This window comes from Primulina huaijiensis, chromosome 10 (assembly GCF_012295235.1).
Source record: "Primulina huaijiensis isolate GDHJ02 chromosome 10, ASM1229523v2, whole genome shotgun sequence".
In the NCBI taxonomy this organism is placed as follows: Eukaryota; Viridiplantae; Streptophyta; class Magnoliopsida; order Lamiales; family Gesneriaceae; genus Primulina; species Primulina huaijiensis.
The window spans coordinates 15,130,687-15,145,544 of NC_133315.1; the positions used below are offsets into that span (position 1 = coordinate 15,130,687).

General features: G+C 34.8%; 2 protein-coding genes across 3 annotated transcripts; one reads left to right on the forward strand and one right to left on the reverse strand.

Annotated features, from left to right (window-relative positions):
- Positions 1–1,168: 1,168 nt before the first annotated feature.
- On the reverse strand, positions 1,169–6,390 carry LOC140986454 (protoporphyrinogen oxidase, mitochondrial-like). 2 transcript variants are annotated; one of them, XM_073454710.1, is made up of 18 exons: positions 6,234–6,390; positions 6,110–6,152; positions 5,803–5,938; positions 5,634–5,699; positions 5,370–5,420; positions 5,196–5,252; positions 5,022–5,092; positions 4,566–4,602; positions 4,259–4,324; positions 4,027–4,067; positions 3,657–3,786; positions 3,129–3,308; positions 2,790–2,864; positions 2,368–2,491; positions 2,182–2,290; positions 2,034–2,108; positions 1,849–1,955; positions 1,169–1,520 (listed from the first exon to the last, which is right to left on the reverse strand). In XM_073454710.1, the coding sequence occupies exons 1-18, from the start codon at positions 6,262–6,264 to the stop codon at positions 1,399–1,401; spliced, it is 1,521 nt and encodes a 506-aa protein (XP_073310811.1). In that variant the 5' UTR covers positions 6,265–6,390; the 3' UTR covers positions 1,169–1,398. The 2 variants fall into 2 exon arrangements, with proteins under 2 accessions (XP_073310811.1, XP_073310812.1); XM_073454711.1 differs by lacking the exon at positions 2,790–2,864.
- A 5,698-nt stretch (positions 6,391–12,088) lies between these two features.
- Positions 12,089–14,174, forward strand: LOC140985926 (uncharacterized). The gene is made up of 3 exons (XM_073453870.1): positions 12,089–12,579; positions 12,832–13,255; positions 14,034–14,174. Exons 1-3 carry the CDS (start codon positions 12,089–12,091, stop codon positions 14,172–14,174), a joined length of 1,056 nt encoding a protein of 351 aa, XP_073309971.1.
- Positions 14,175–14,858: the final 684 nt, after the last annotated feature.

Genomic DNA, 14,858 nt, shown 5'->3' on the forward strand with positions numbered 1-14,858 from the left:
CACCCTTCATTTCCTTGTGATTAAGTGGAAAAAATACCCTTACAATAATGAAGGCGACACTACATTAAATGTTGCTGCATGCATGAAACGGATATTTTTCGTCATTTTTGTTTTTATTTTTAGTAGATTTTGGGGTAAATCTTGGAGTAATAATATAAGATAATTTTAGAAAAAAAATAGTTGAGTGAAAAGAATTTTAAAATTATATATTCTAAATATAATATAATAAATTATTTCTAGAAGATGTAGGTACATTTAAATTGGACAGGACCACGAGTCGGTAGCTAGCTTTTTTAGATTGTAATTATTATTGTTCTTATATATTGTTATTAATTAATAGAGATAGTAAATGAAAAGTTTATAAAAGAATAATTCTGACAGAATAATTGATAATTGTCATTTAATAAAATTGAGTGAATATTGGAGTATGGCTTTATACAAAATAGGCTTTGGCTTTGGTTTGCTTTTAAAAGGCGTATCTCTCGCGAAATAAGCAAAAATGATATTATTTTCTACCAACTAAAGGCTTCCCATTCGACGTTGGGAGCTGAGGATTGACCAAATCAAAAGTTGCATCGAAGTCACGTCGTTTCAATCATATACGTCATTATATCAATGCTAATTTCTTTAATTTGTATATTTGTTGGAACACAAACTATAACAATCACACACATTTACACAAGACGTATTGAAAACAAGTTAAGCTACTCTCGGTTTGACCGAGCTCGAGTATGTAATCGAGCCGAGTTCGAGTATTTAAACTCGAGTATGTAATCGAGCCGAGTTCGAGTATTTAAACTCGAGTAACTCGATACATTATCGAGTCGAGCTGGACCTCGAAAATTACTACTCGAGCTCAAATTGACTTTTTCTGATTCGAGCTCGAGTAGGATGCTACTCAAGCTCACTCGGCTCAATTGCACCTCATTAATTCGAGCTCGAGTAGTTGAATTTTTTTTAGTCGAACTCGACTCGATTATACCCCTATTCATAACTTTTAACACCCAAAGTTAATTTTTTTTTTTTTATTGCAGAATGGCACGTGCGCCATGGGAGGGTGTGGGTGGGCCAACAGGCCATATGTGCCTCCCAGTTTCTCTGGAATTTTTTGAAAAAAATTTGTTTTATTTAAAGAAAAAGGAGCATTCAGGAAAATTTGAAACAAATATGTTGGATATAGATTCGTTGTTGAGCAGAAACATGCACTATAATTGTAAGGAATGACGTTGATGCATAGGCAATACTCCTTAAATTTAAATCTCATGCTGAGCCATCCTCGCACAAAGGCAAAATGATTGGAACCCAATTTCATTCTCTAGCACTAATAATCACATTATTATAGCTTACTACAATCAGATGCAGACAGGCGGAGCCGCCAGCCCTCTACCCTCGACACATTTAGCTTGCAGCAAGTTTCAACTGAGCGTTTGAAGAAGCCTCCAGATACGAGATCACGAGATCAGCAGCATGGCACCCACTCGATATTGCTTTCCCGACGGATAATCCTCCCTTGTGGTTGCCTATCAATGATTATACGTGTTTCAGCACAAACACAAATATCTGAGATAAAGCAAAATGCTTCGACATCCCCCCCAAATGCGTGTTTACCCTTTGGTTTGCCTTAATTTTACAACATATTATTCCCCCTTCAGCGGATGGTGTCCTATTTTTTGATTCTTCAAAAATGGCAAGAAGTGTGATGGAATAAATAACAATTTGCAGAATTATTTTAGCCAGATCAAAAATGAAAATGTTTTCCGGTATAAGCTCTACGAGTGTTTAAAGATAATAACAAGAAGAAGAGAATTTAAGAAAACCAAAGAAAGTAGAGATTAACAGGAGACTTGCCAGCATAAAAAAATCCTGGAAGGTCTTTTTCCATTTTCCCAATAGCTTCGATGACCGAGTTATAACCATGCCCGTATAAAGGAAATCCTCTGCTCCAATAATAGTGACTGCAATCAATCACATAACCTGTAAGCAAGTATAACCGGAAGCACTATTTTCCTAATCCAAACTGCTTAATTACATACTTCAGAAAAGTGGGTTCTCCCTCAGCTCCCAACAATTGTTTGAGATCAGAAGTCACTATCTGTTCCAGTTCATCCCTGTTAAAAAAATACCATGAGGAAGCTGTATGTAATCGAGACATGCACAAAAAGTCAATGATATTTTATATACCTTGATGCCTTTGCAAGTTCTCTGTTTCGGCTCCCCCCAACAAATGTGGTGTAGAGATGAACATCACTGGGTGCACGATCTGGAAACATCATAGAAGAGAAGAGGGTGCCTGCAAGCACAAGGGAATATAGCAGAAATACATGGATAACAATAATAGTTACACAACCTGGAGGGGCAGTGTGTCACCAAGTGTCTTCAAACCATTTTCTTGCTCTTTGGAAGGTACGAGAATTCCAAAACCTTCAAGGGGCCGCTTGACAAACTCTCTCTTAAATGTGGTAATTATAACAGATATTGGTATATAACTGACCTGCACATATTACATCTAAAATGAACGACAATCGAGCAGAAATCATACAAGTACTTCTCTATTAAATGCAATGAGTGCTGTACACAAACTTATCCCACTATGAACTACTAATCATGGTAAGGACCTAAGACCAATTAAATGTCACAAACTGAGTGAATATATCTGCAAGTAAGAACAAACAATTACTGTTCTTCCACAAAATTACTCTCATAATTTCAACTTCCTTCTTGAATTTGTCAACACAAAATAATATGATTAAACTTGGACGTGTTTACTGAAAAGGCTAAAAAATGCATACCTCGGGAACAAAGTCCAATGGAAAAGGGCTTCCTCTTATGATAATATTCATATGCTTAACAACAGAGAGGGGAGCCTGACAGAAAAATTCGAAATCATTCCAATATCTCAGACATTCTGTACATTGTAAGTTTTAACATCATAAGCACTAGAATTTGCATTAAAAAAGAATTGTACAGGTTGCTTCCATATTTATATCGACACAAGAGGCTAGAGGATAAAAGTGATGTCTCTTTTATGACAGACAAGGCAGTCTATCTATAGTGACATGGACTTCAAAGAGAGAGAATTGCTTTTGTAAAAATTCATTACGAAACCATCTCTACAAATATTTACTTACTGTAACTACCAATGCGTCAAAAGACTTCTCATCAATAAGCTTCTTGCCATCTGACTCATAAGAAACAGACCAGTTATCTAGTGGAGAGTGCTCATTGCAGCTACTGGATAATTCCAGCACCTTAGATTGGAGTTTTAATTCCTCTTTATCGAGTACATCGCACAGGGCGTCAGTGAGTGTCTGCAAAGACACATAAATTAACACATCACCATGGCAGGGCCATCGGTGTGTCCAGAAAGTTTATGTTAGCATGATGATATAAGCTAAAAGGCACGTGCGTAACAACCACAGAGAAGCTGACCCTCCCGAATCCCTTAGAGAAGGTTTCTAATGAAGTTAATAAGTAATCACAACTTTTACATATGCAATGCAACTGAGGAGTACAATCGATTTTATTCTGAGTAAATCTGTGAGTATCTTGATAATATGTTATTCATCCATATAGGATACAAAAGAATTGAATGCCAGAGCTTAAACTTTATCCTCTATCTTGATGGTCACTTAGCAGGGTTAGGAAACAACAGATACCTGCATCCCACCCAGAAATGAGAAAGACCCACGCTTAAGTTTTTTCCCTGATGAGTTCTTCATTCCGCCAGAAGTATCCTTTTTGGAAGATAACTTAGACAGGAAAGCACCAGCTATAATGGAGCCAAACCTGATAACACCAAAATTTTTTTAGAACTATCAATAGAATCAAAACAGAAATTATGAATCCATGTGTTTAGATTGTTTCACGACTGTTGATTGTTGCATCCATGTGTCTAAACTATAATCATACAAAGTAGATAGTCATAAAGAAAGATCTTCGCCATCTTTCTCTGCATAAGAAAATATTAATTCAAACTACTAATAACCCATAAGCAACTGCCTTCCACAGATTAAAATACCAACTTACCTCTGCTCAAGATTCCATAACTCTGGAAATACATGGTGCATCTGGTCGAAAAGAAAATAGGAAAAACGGTTTCGGTGATTTCAACAGCATAGTTTATGTAAGTTAATCAAAACAAAACCATCAAAGGAGTGTCTATTCTTTCATTTTCCTCTGTTCAGTCATTGATCAAATCATTAAAGATATTGTCATTCAGTTGTTGGGCAGATCAACAAAGAAATTTGAAATCACTCACAGAAAGGGATTCAGGATCACCTCCGCTTGTTCCCGCAACGAAAGGATCGATAAGATAGTCGACAACCTAACGAAAAAAAATGTTAAGAATATATATGGAAGCTGAAGCTTACAAGCATTGTGTAAACTAAGCCACAGTCGATCATTAAGAAAACCCGGGAAAGAATTTCCATTTCGAGGACACAACAAAAATAGGGCAAAAGGGTGTGACCAAAATCAACATATTGGTTTTGGTTCAATGGCAAACATGACAATCATTGAGCTAAAATGAATGAAAAATTTTAAATTTGTGAAGCTATATAAACTACCTCTTTCCCAAAATGGCGTTGGAAGAAGGAGCCAACACTGCAGGAACAATTAAATGTTGGTCACATATTGTAAGCTCGTTTTTTCATGTGGCGCGAAAAAATAGCTAAGCAAAGTAATGTTAATGTAAGATGTGATAGAAGAGAACAGAAATTAATAAGGTTGACCATGTCTTGCTGGAGGAATCCTATAACATATACATATATTCCCTAAACAATTCATTACTAAAAATGGTTCCTACTAGATTTATCAACAAACAAAAATCTTGTCGATGATCAACAGAATATGCCAATAAAGCTCCTTGGTAATCACATAAATAGGGTTGACAATGGCATGGCAGTTTAATTAGGAAAAGATATCATTCAAAGAGAAATATTCAAGGACTCCATGATAAAGACGACAAATATAAATATCACAAATAAATAACTAGTGTAGCATGTTTGTCCAAGAATTGATACCTTTCCCAAGTGTCAGGCCCAGTGGAGATATTATTTTTCTTCCATAAAAATGGCTCCAATAAGAGTTGAAGCTGAAAATAGAAGAAAAAAGAAACACTGCGGTGAATAAATGGGGGTACTTAACCCCATGCATTAAATAAAGAGATGTCATCAAAGTCAAATGAGATAAGTAACCTTGGATCCTGATGAAAGAAAATTGCTTCGGATCAATTCTATGGGATTCGATGGTAACTGTACAGGAATAATTTACTAAATATTAGGAAAAAAATTGCCAAACATGAAGTAGTACCTTCTGCTTCATCGAGAGGAGAATATATGCTTCTCCTGTAAATGAACTGAAGACATTACCATTACAGGGGACCCATTTTTGGCGATATAGCGCTTGTGCTGTGAAATTGGCTGCATTCAGGCATACAAAATTAAAAGTACAAACTAAATAAACTAAAGCAACCAAATCAAAAGCTCAAGATTGCAGCAATTATACTTCATTAATCATATTGCTACGGCAACAAAACCCAAACCACTTGACTAAAACCGTCCAAGACCATTTCAAGAAAAGCAGAAGCAAAACGAGGGGGAACGGAGAAACAAAACAAAGGAAAAAGGCCATACAAATTGTTGCTTCTCTCTGAGTCCGAGATTATCCAGCAAAAATCCAACATCAGCCTCACTCTCAGTCTAAATATCAAAGTCAAAAAGAAGTCATTTGAGTTAGCATATATATATATGTGTGTGTGTGTGTGTCTGTGTGTGTGTTCACAATGTATTATAACAAACGAACCATGGTATTTGCACCCTCGTCCCATATCAAACCATCGTGGGCAACGGTTTTCAACTTTCCTCCAGCTCTCCCATCAGCTTCAAATACCGTGACATTTAAACCTTGCAATTTCAACTTGTACGCCGCAGATAACCCACTTCACAAAAAAGAAAAAAGAGGCCAGATAACGTAACAAAACACAAGAAACACACAGTTGAAGCGAAATTCAGCAAAAGAATGGAAAAATCGCAAGCCTTCCCACAATACAACCACATTTCTATGCTTTTATCACAAAGCATAACACTAGCTTGATTCACGACTAACATACCTAACACCAGCTCCAATCACAGCAACACGCTTCCGCGAAAAATCTAAAACGCGACAATAGTCAATCTTTCACACCGAAGATTCCACGGTCGCAATAAAAAGTCAAGCAAGTGAGGAAACCAGACCTTTCTTATCATCTTTGGTCGCAGAATTCATTGCCAGTATTCTTCGAACACGAAGTTGTGGCAGCGAAAGTTGATGGGTAAGAGATTTATCCAGCCCTTATCCGTGGTCTTGGCGTAAGAAATTATTAGTGCTTCAAATTCAACAATCTTGTTCAGGTAGAAAGAAAACCGCTTCAAAAAAGGAAGGTGGAAAAAGGGAGCTGGGCTTTCTGATTTACGTATAATGGGCCGCTCTGTTAGTTTTGGACCATATTCACACTCGACGTATCGACCCAATAACGATATTTGGATAATAAACCCAATAACGATATTTGGAGAGATCTGCTTAGTTAAGATAATCTCTAACTTAGCGACTGAAATTATTGCACTGGAAATTATATTAGATACTGATAATTTTTACTCGATTTCTAACCTAGAGATCGTTTTAGTAAATTCAGTTACTAAATTAAAGATCGAAGATAAAGTTAGTCTATAATCTAGGGACCGATTTAATGAACTTTGTCTCTAAATTAGAGACTGATATAATAAGTTGGTCTCGAATCTAGAAACTAGTCACTCTGTTTAGTGATCTAGTCAACCATAACTATTTTGTTATCTGCCACCAATTCAAACAACACAACATCAATACCAAATCAAGCAAAATATTTCTGCAAAATATTCAAGTTTGAAATATTTCATAACGAATATCAATTCATTCTAAAAGCAATGTTTTCAAGTCAGTTCATTCAAAAACTCGAAATTTTACTACCGATGTGGTGGCGATGATGTTTGAGTCTCACTAGAATCAATAATAGATGATGAATAATCTGAAAAACTGATTGATGATATAATGATTGAGACGATATCATACGAGACATAAAATGTGTACATCAATCGTCTCTCTAAGTCTACCATACGAACTGTCGACTTCGTATGATTTGCACTCGACTTCTCTATTTCCACCATACGATCTCTCAACTCTACATTCTTTACCCCTTGGTTCTTCTATGTCAACAGATGATCAGCTCGGACGACTCATATCGGTGCCCTACCTTGTTAATAGAGACCAAGTTCAAGGATTTAGTGTTTATTTTTTATAAAATAAATTTAATTAATATTCAGTGACTAAAAAACAATTTGTATATAAATTAGAAACCAACGAAATATTCGGTTTCAAAGTGAAGATCGACTACCAACGTTCTCTACCGAAAATAACTAATCGGTCACAAATAATATATTATTTTATTTTTTAGAAGAAAAAAAAATGTTTAAAAACCGAATTTAATTCATCGGTCCGTAATTAAAGGCCGATTTTTATTTTTGTTCTTTCATTGGGAACCAACATTTATTTTTGACTCTAATGACGTCACAAAATTCGCAAATTTCATTTTATTTTTTAAAAAAAAATTTAAAGACTTGATTAAATTTATCGTTTTTAAATTAGAGACCGATGTCTTTCGCGATCTCTGATTTCGTTACAAATTTACAANGCTTTTGTTGTAGACCGACAATCATTTTTCCATTGTGTGAGAGGTTAGAATTCATATCTTAGTGACAGGAGATATATAGTTCACTCACTAGAAGAAGTTAAAAAAGAATATATATGTTGTAAGGTTAATTATGCAAAGGTGAGAGAACTAATGTGATTGAGTGATATTTTGATATGTTGCTGACGTTGCGCCATTTGATCTGATTGATTAAGTAGATCGTAAAAAATGAACGTCAATTTTAATGGATAAGATTGTTTTCTATTGGGACAACACTAACGATAGAATAAGGGTAAAACTGATCTTGATGAACTAAGACAGTACCAACAATGAGACATGACCCCAAAACCCCTCTCGATTCAAGGGCCTAACAACCCATCTCATCGGCACCACAACGGTGCAGCTCCTCATGTCCGCCCGTTGCTTAGCAAAAGTTATGCACTTCCATAAGTATAAGGAAATAACGTTGTGTCTTGAATCACACTTAACAACTATAACTTTGGTCTAATCATATACGTTCTATCCTAACGTATTTTAGTTATTTGAGTTGAATCAACCAATAAGCAATTAATCAATTACTCATTTTAATATTTCTTACACAAATAATTTATGATAAAAAAATTAAATTTCTTGAACAGTACCATTATATTTTAAAAAGAGATCTTTGATCATATAAAGGAGACATTAGATTATGTTGCAAGCCAAGTTTGTACAAAGTTACTATTTCATTTAAAATGATGATAAAAAGTTTATTTATGCTAATTGCTAAGAGCATGGATTCGTGACATTTAATAGCAATAATCAGCTTGGCGGGAGTTGGTTGAGATTTGAGGAAACATGCATACATACAAATGTATATATTCCAAAATAACTCGCATTTTTTTATTTTAAAATTAATAATAATTTGCATTTATAATTTTCAATATTATTTCCAAAGGAGAAGATATTAATAATTATTTTTAAATAATTCATCATTTTTAAGTTTGTTAAGTTTTTTCCTATTACGTTTACATTAACTGTTCTAGTAGTATTAAAAAAATTCTATTTTCTATATTTTCAAAGTAATAATTACTTTTTATCCCAATTTAGTTTTTCCCTGCCCAAAAACAATATGGTGCTAAAAATTTTAATTCAATACAATTTATTTTAATATTTTGATATATATATATACACACACACACACTATTTTATTAAAGTTGAAGACATGACACCTAGGAAAGACACCAACTTTTTCTTCCAACTTTACCCTTATATGATATTAATATTACACTTTTGTGTTTTGCTTTTTTTTAAAAAAAAATTTCAACACATTTTTATTTTTATTTTTTTTATTTCAACAANAAAAATTTCAACACATTTTTATTTTTATTTTTTTATTTCAACAATTCAAATATCAATTTAGTCTCTCTATAATTTGTCAAATTTCACTTTAGTCAATCGATAATGATAAAAAGACTGCATACACGCGTATCGCNATAAAAAATGGAAACTTAATCAAAACAATTTTGATTGTGATTTTATGCTCCAAAGCAGCACATAATTCATTGCTATGGGAAGATTTTGTTATCAGGTATGCTATATGGATACATTTTGCGCGAATCTATTTGTCTATTAATATTATGCAACGACTCATGTTAATGAATGAGTAACTCGAGACAAACACGTGTCAAAATTATATATTTAATAGGTGTGTCACTTCATTGATGTTTGGATGTAACATATCAAAATTCTCTAAATATAAATAATTTTGATATGATGAACACTCATTGTAGACACCTGTGTGCAGAAAGGAGCCAAAAAAGGGGGCAGTGCAAGTTTTCCTCCCCTCAATTTTTGTTTTCATAAACCAAGGTATTAGATGTAATTATTTTACTTCATTTCCTACTCTTAAAATTTGCCCTTGTCATTCTAAATTTTTTAATATACTTTTCATTTCCTAACTTCGTTTTTCTGTCTCCGTTTCTGCCTGTGTGAGCACCGATTGAGACGACGTTCTTATGAGTTTTTGATATGGTAAGTGTCATTGCGGGTACCTATATGAGCACCAACTGAGGTGGAATCATGTACATTCAATACATGGATGACACCTCTACTGGTGCTTAATTAAATGCCCACAATGAGTGCTCACCCTATCAAAACTCATAAATCTTAGCAAATTAATTTTAGCAAATCTTATATTAAAGTTTTGTTACCGCGCGCTTATAAAATACATCGATGAAATAACATATTAGTTCTACAGCCCTTAAAACCCGAATAAAATTCAAGTGTTTTGCAGTAATAGTAATATATTTGATTGAAAAAACATATCATATATAATTCAAATTCAAAAAATATCAATTTTTGTAAAAGAATTAGATAGTCAAAAAAAGGATATAAATGTTTTCATGATAGACAGAAGGAATATGATCATATATTCCAACACTAACCAATGCATTAGCATGCAATATACGCACTTATATATTTATTATTACTATTATCATATAAAAATGTTGATTTTTGCACAAATTTTGTGACGTGTGTACTGTTGGATCAATTTTAATTTATATGGGCTTATATGTGAATAATTATGTGTGTGGGTTGTNTTATAGCCCAAGTGGGAGATCGTTGGATCAATTTTAATTTATATGGGCTTATATGTGAATAATTATGTGTGTGGGTTGTCTGTTAAGTTAAGCCCAAAATAAAGTGATCAAATAAGGTTTCGGGTTATTGGGCTTTAATGTATCTGATAGGTTGTTGGGCCTTTAATGTGTAGAGACATAAGTGTAATTTCTGTTTTTATGATGAGCTAAAACAGAAATATCAGAAGATAATGATAATATTATCTATATATGTGGGTCATGGTCCCAGATCTCGCGTTATCACTTTCACTATTCTCTCTCCCATTAAGAAAATAGTTCTGAAGAGAAAATTAAAGGATTCTCTCAAAGAAAGAGCGCGTAGATCTGGAAGATCAAGGCACGTTCTAAAGAATTCAGGATTATGGCATCAGGTACGCTTCCGCTTAAGTTTTCAGTCAAATTCTTAATGATTTATCATGATGGATTCTGCGGTTTATGGGTTTTTCCCAACAAGTGGTATCAGAGCCATTCATGCTTGAATCATTGAGATTTGTTTCAAGTTTTTTGGATATTATTCGGCTCCAAATCTGGAAAAGAAAATTTTATTTAAAACTTTTCTGTTATGGTTTTTAGATCTGAAATATTTTTTTTTTGATATGGTTTCAGGTTTTAAATTTTTTTTTTTATATGTCTTCAGATCTGAAAAATATTTTGATATGGTTTCAGATCTGGAAAATNACTTACAATTAAAGATGGGAATGATTATTATAATCATGAACATGCATTAAAACAAAAGTCTAGTTTACCACTTCCGAAGATAAAACGTTGTAGGTCAGAACGCTTGCAGTTTTTACCAAAAAACTATAATCTGTGATATTGGTGTAACTCAAATATTTTAAATCATACAACAGCTCAAGCGTCACGGTTCGATCGCTCTCTCAGCATAGATATTTATTAATGCACATCAACGGTCTCACTCTCAATAATTGCACTCCTTGCAATCAGTGAAAGTCAAACATGTGACATTGATTCTGATACCAACTGTAGATTCGGTTTTCGTCAAAACACGGAGGACCTATTCCTTGTTATGTTNGGCCTGTATGAATTCGGGTCGACCCGTACGGGTTAGGGTCGGGTTGAACGGACCCATCGACCCGACCCGTACGGATTCAGGCCGGTCCGATTCGTACGTACGGAATTTCCGAAAAATTTAAAAAAAAAACTTTTTTTGGTTCAGTTTATTCGGTTAAGGTTAAATATTCATTAATTCAAATAATAATAAGGTTATATGTATTTTTAAAATTGATTAATTGAAATAAAATGTCGCCAAAGTGACCTCTTTTATAGAAATTAATTTTATTTTGAAATACAAAAGGATTTTGGGTATATGTGATTTATATGAATATTGATCGGCCCAAAGGAAGGTTAATATTTAATATAATTACATATGCATTTGTGGTGGTAAACATGTGATAGTTATTCGGTTTTTCATGTGAATAATAAATCGGCCCAAAGGAAGATTGTTATTTGACATGATAGTTACTATCAGTGTTTGACTGCTGCGCCAGGATATCACTTACAAGTTAATCTTTTGTCCAAAGATGAAACATTAATGGAGTGTTCGATATTCTGTTTATGGGGGTTTACATTATTTGAATTTATTGATTATTTTATTTGGATATTTGGTTGAGCATGTATATTTGGTTTTTTTGTTCTCTGTTCAGATTTGACTCCTGCAAATATTCATTCCAACATAAATTCTATTCATATGTTAAATGGCTCTAATTTTAAATCATGGCAAGAGAATTTATTGATAGTTCTCGGAGTCATGGATTTGGTCCTTGCGATAAGGGTTGACTCTCCTCCCGTCATTACGGATAAGAGTACCTCTGATGAAAAGAGGGAGTTTGAAAGGTGGGAGAGATTGAATCGCATGTGTTTGATGATCATGAAGAGGGCCATTCCAGAAACATTCAGGGGCACAATGTCTAGAGACATTGCTACGGCTAAGGCTTTCCTTCAAGACCTCGAAAAGAGGTTTGCTAAAAGTGAAAAGTCTGAAATTGGTACACTTTTGGCAAGCCTAGTTTCAATGAGGTACAGGGGTAAGAGCAACATCAGGGAGTACATTATGGAACTGTCTCATCTTGCTTCAAGGTTGAAAGCACTGAAGCTTGACCTCTCTGAGGACTTGCTAGTGCATCTGGTTTTGATATCTCTTCCTCCTCAGTTTAACCAGTTCAAGGTGAGCTATAACTGTCAGAAAGAGACTTGTTCTCTGAATGAGCTCATCTCGCACTGTGTCCAGGAAGAGGAAAGGTTGAANAAATTAAACTGGTTTTGTAATTATTATTTTTTTTAAAAAAAAAACAACGAATTTGCCCAAATATGAAATAACAACCTAAATCATTATCTTGTTATTATTTCAACCCTGAAATCACGCCAACTGACATTAGTACCAAATCATATATATATTTAATTATTTTAAAGATATATAATATTAGTTATTATATATTTAATATATGCCCATAAATACCCCCACCTCTGCCACTGGCGCTCACTCGTTTCAAGTTTGTCTTCTCTTTCTCGACTACTGTGTCGCCATTCTCTTTCCAGCCACCAGGCAACTTGCCGTTGCTCTACTACTCTAGTCTTCCGCTATCAAATGATGGCATTGAGGCACGGCGGCGGCGGTGGAGGCTTTCTCGCGGGGAAGCAGGTGGTTCCCCTGGATTACCAGGCCGAGGTCTCGCAGCGGCTTCTCGAAGCTGCGCTGTGTAACGATCTGAAATCGGTGATTGAATGCATCGGCGATCCGTTTGCTGACGTCAACTACGTTGGTGCTGTGTGCTTGAGGATCCGGAAGACTGAGATTGTTTTGCTTGAGGAGTCACCGTGCGAGGTGCGAGTCGATTACGAAGAGTTCCGGACTGACGTCACGCCGTTGTTCGTGGCTGTTAATAATGGAAATATTGATCTCGTTAAGAACTTACTGGTAAGACAATGTTGAGTTTGAGATGTTGATTTCTATATCATTTGTTTTCGGTTTCTGCCCATTTTTTTTGTTTAGATGCATCGTTTCTTCTACCATTTCTTTCAATACTCGCTCAATACAGTGGCAGGACTCTCTCGACGAGAAGTTGTTGATTAAGGAAGTGTCTATGATTTAACATTGGATTGCTGAAATCTCGGTTTTTATTTTGAATGGGGACTTCCGCTTTTCTATTCAAAATTTAAAAGTTGATGCTCGAGTTCTCTCTTTCCTAGTCCTTTTTTGAACCTCCTTTACGAGTCGATTAGGAGGTGTTAGCTGTTTTAACAGCTTGAATCCTGTTCTTTTTTTTATTTAATTAGACTTCTCTTGCCGTGATCAAATATTATAAACTGAATTCGCCTTTATTTTTCTTGCGCTACCATGATAATCTTATTCTGATAAAACTGAATTCGCCTATATTTTTCTTGCGCTACCATGGGAATCTTAATCTGATAAAATTGAAATTTTTACGACTGTGTGACACTCGCATGATGCTAACTTGTTCATTGACTTAGCGAATGTGAGTCATCTGACAGTTAGAGAGGACATGCAAGAATTTGGAGCTTGCTCGCATACTGCTTTTAGTTGCTCTCTTGCAAGAAATTGCAAATTTTTTCGAAACTGATTTAGCAATTGGAGTGAAGGGAATTTCAGACTGGTGTTGTGTCTTTTTACAGAGTCTTGTGCACTTGTTTTGTCTGCTGTAATTTATGAATTTATTCTTTTTGTAAATTGGCAGAGTGCAGGAGCTGATTTGAACCTGCAACTATTTAGGGGCTTTGCGACCACAGCAGCTGTAAGGGAAGGCCACTTTGAGATCCTTGAAATTTTACTCAAGGCTGGGGCATCTCAACCANAGTTGTTTTTTCTGTGGCAGTGATGGGCATATGAAGAAGCAGTGCAGTAATTATCACGCTTGGCGTGCTAAGAAAGGTATGCTTCTGAATATGGTTTGTTCTGAGGTTAATTTAACTTCAGTGCCTAGACACACGTGGTGGATAAATTCTGGTGCAACAACTCACATCAGTGTGTCTATGCAGGGTTGCCTGGATTGCCGAAAACCAAGTGATGCTGAAAGATTCATCTATGTTGGTGACGACAACAAAGTTGAAGTTGAGGCAATAGGGAAATTTAGATTATTGTTAAAGACTGGAATATATTTGGATATTTATGAAACATTTGTCGTACCGTCTTTTAGACGAAATTTGATTTCCATTTCTGCATTGGACAAATTTGGTTATTCTTGTTCTTTTGGAAATGGAATATTCGGTTTGTTTCTCGATTCAAAATTGGTTGGTTCTGGTTCTTTATCAGGATACGATAATCTTTATTCTTTGGATGTTATTGTTTCATTTAATGAATCCCTGCAAACAAGTAGAGGCACTAAAAGAAAATTAACCAGTGAGAATTCAGCTGCGTTATGACACAAAAGACTGGGTCATATCTCTGAAAAGAGAATAAGGAGACTTGTGTCAGACGAAATTCTCGAACCTTTAGATTACACAGATTTTAATAATTGTGTTAATTGTATAAAGGGAAAACAAACCAACAAAAGGAGATTTGA

Excerpts from the sequence above, each read along its gene's own strand:
- LOC140986454 (XM_073454710.1), bottom strand. The coding sequence starts at position 6,264 with ATGAATTCTGCGACCAAAGATGATAAGAAAG. Across the intron at positions 5,700-5,802 it reads ACGAGGGTGCAAATACCATG|ACTGAGAGTGAGGCTGATGT; the intron begins GTTCGTTTGTTA and ends TTTGATATTTAG. Across the intron at positions 2,109-2,181 it reads GAACTTGCAAAGGCATCAAG|GGATGAACTGGAACAGATAG; the intron begins GTATATAAAATA and ends TTTTTTTAACAG.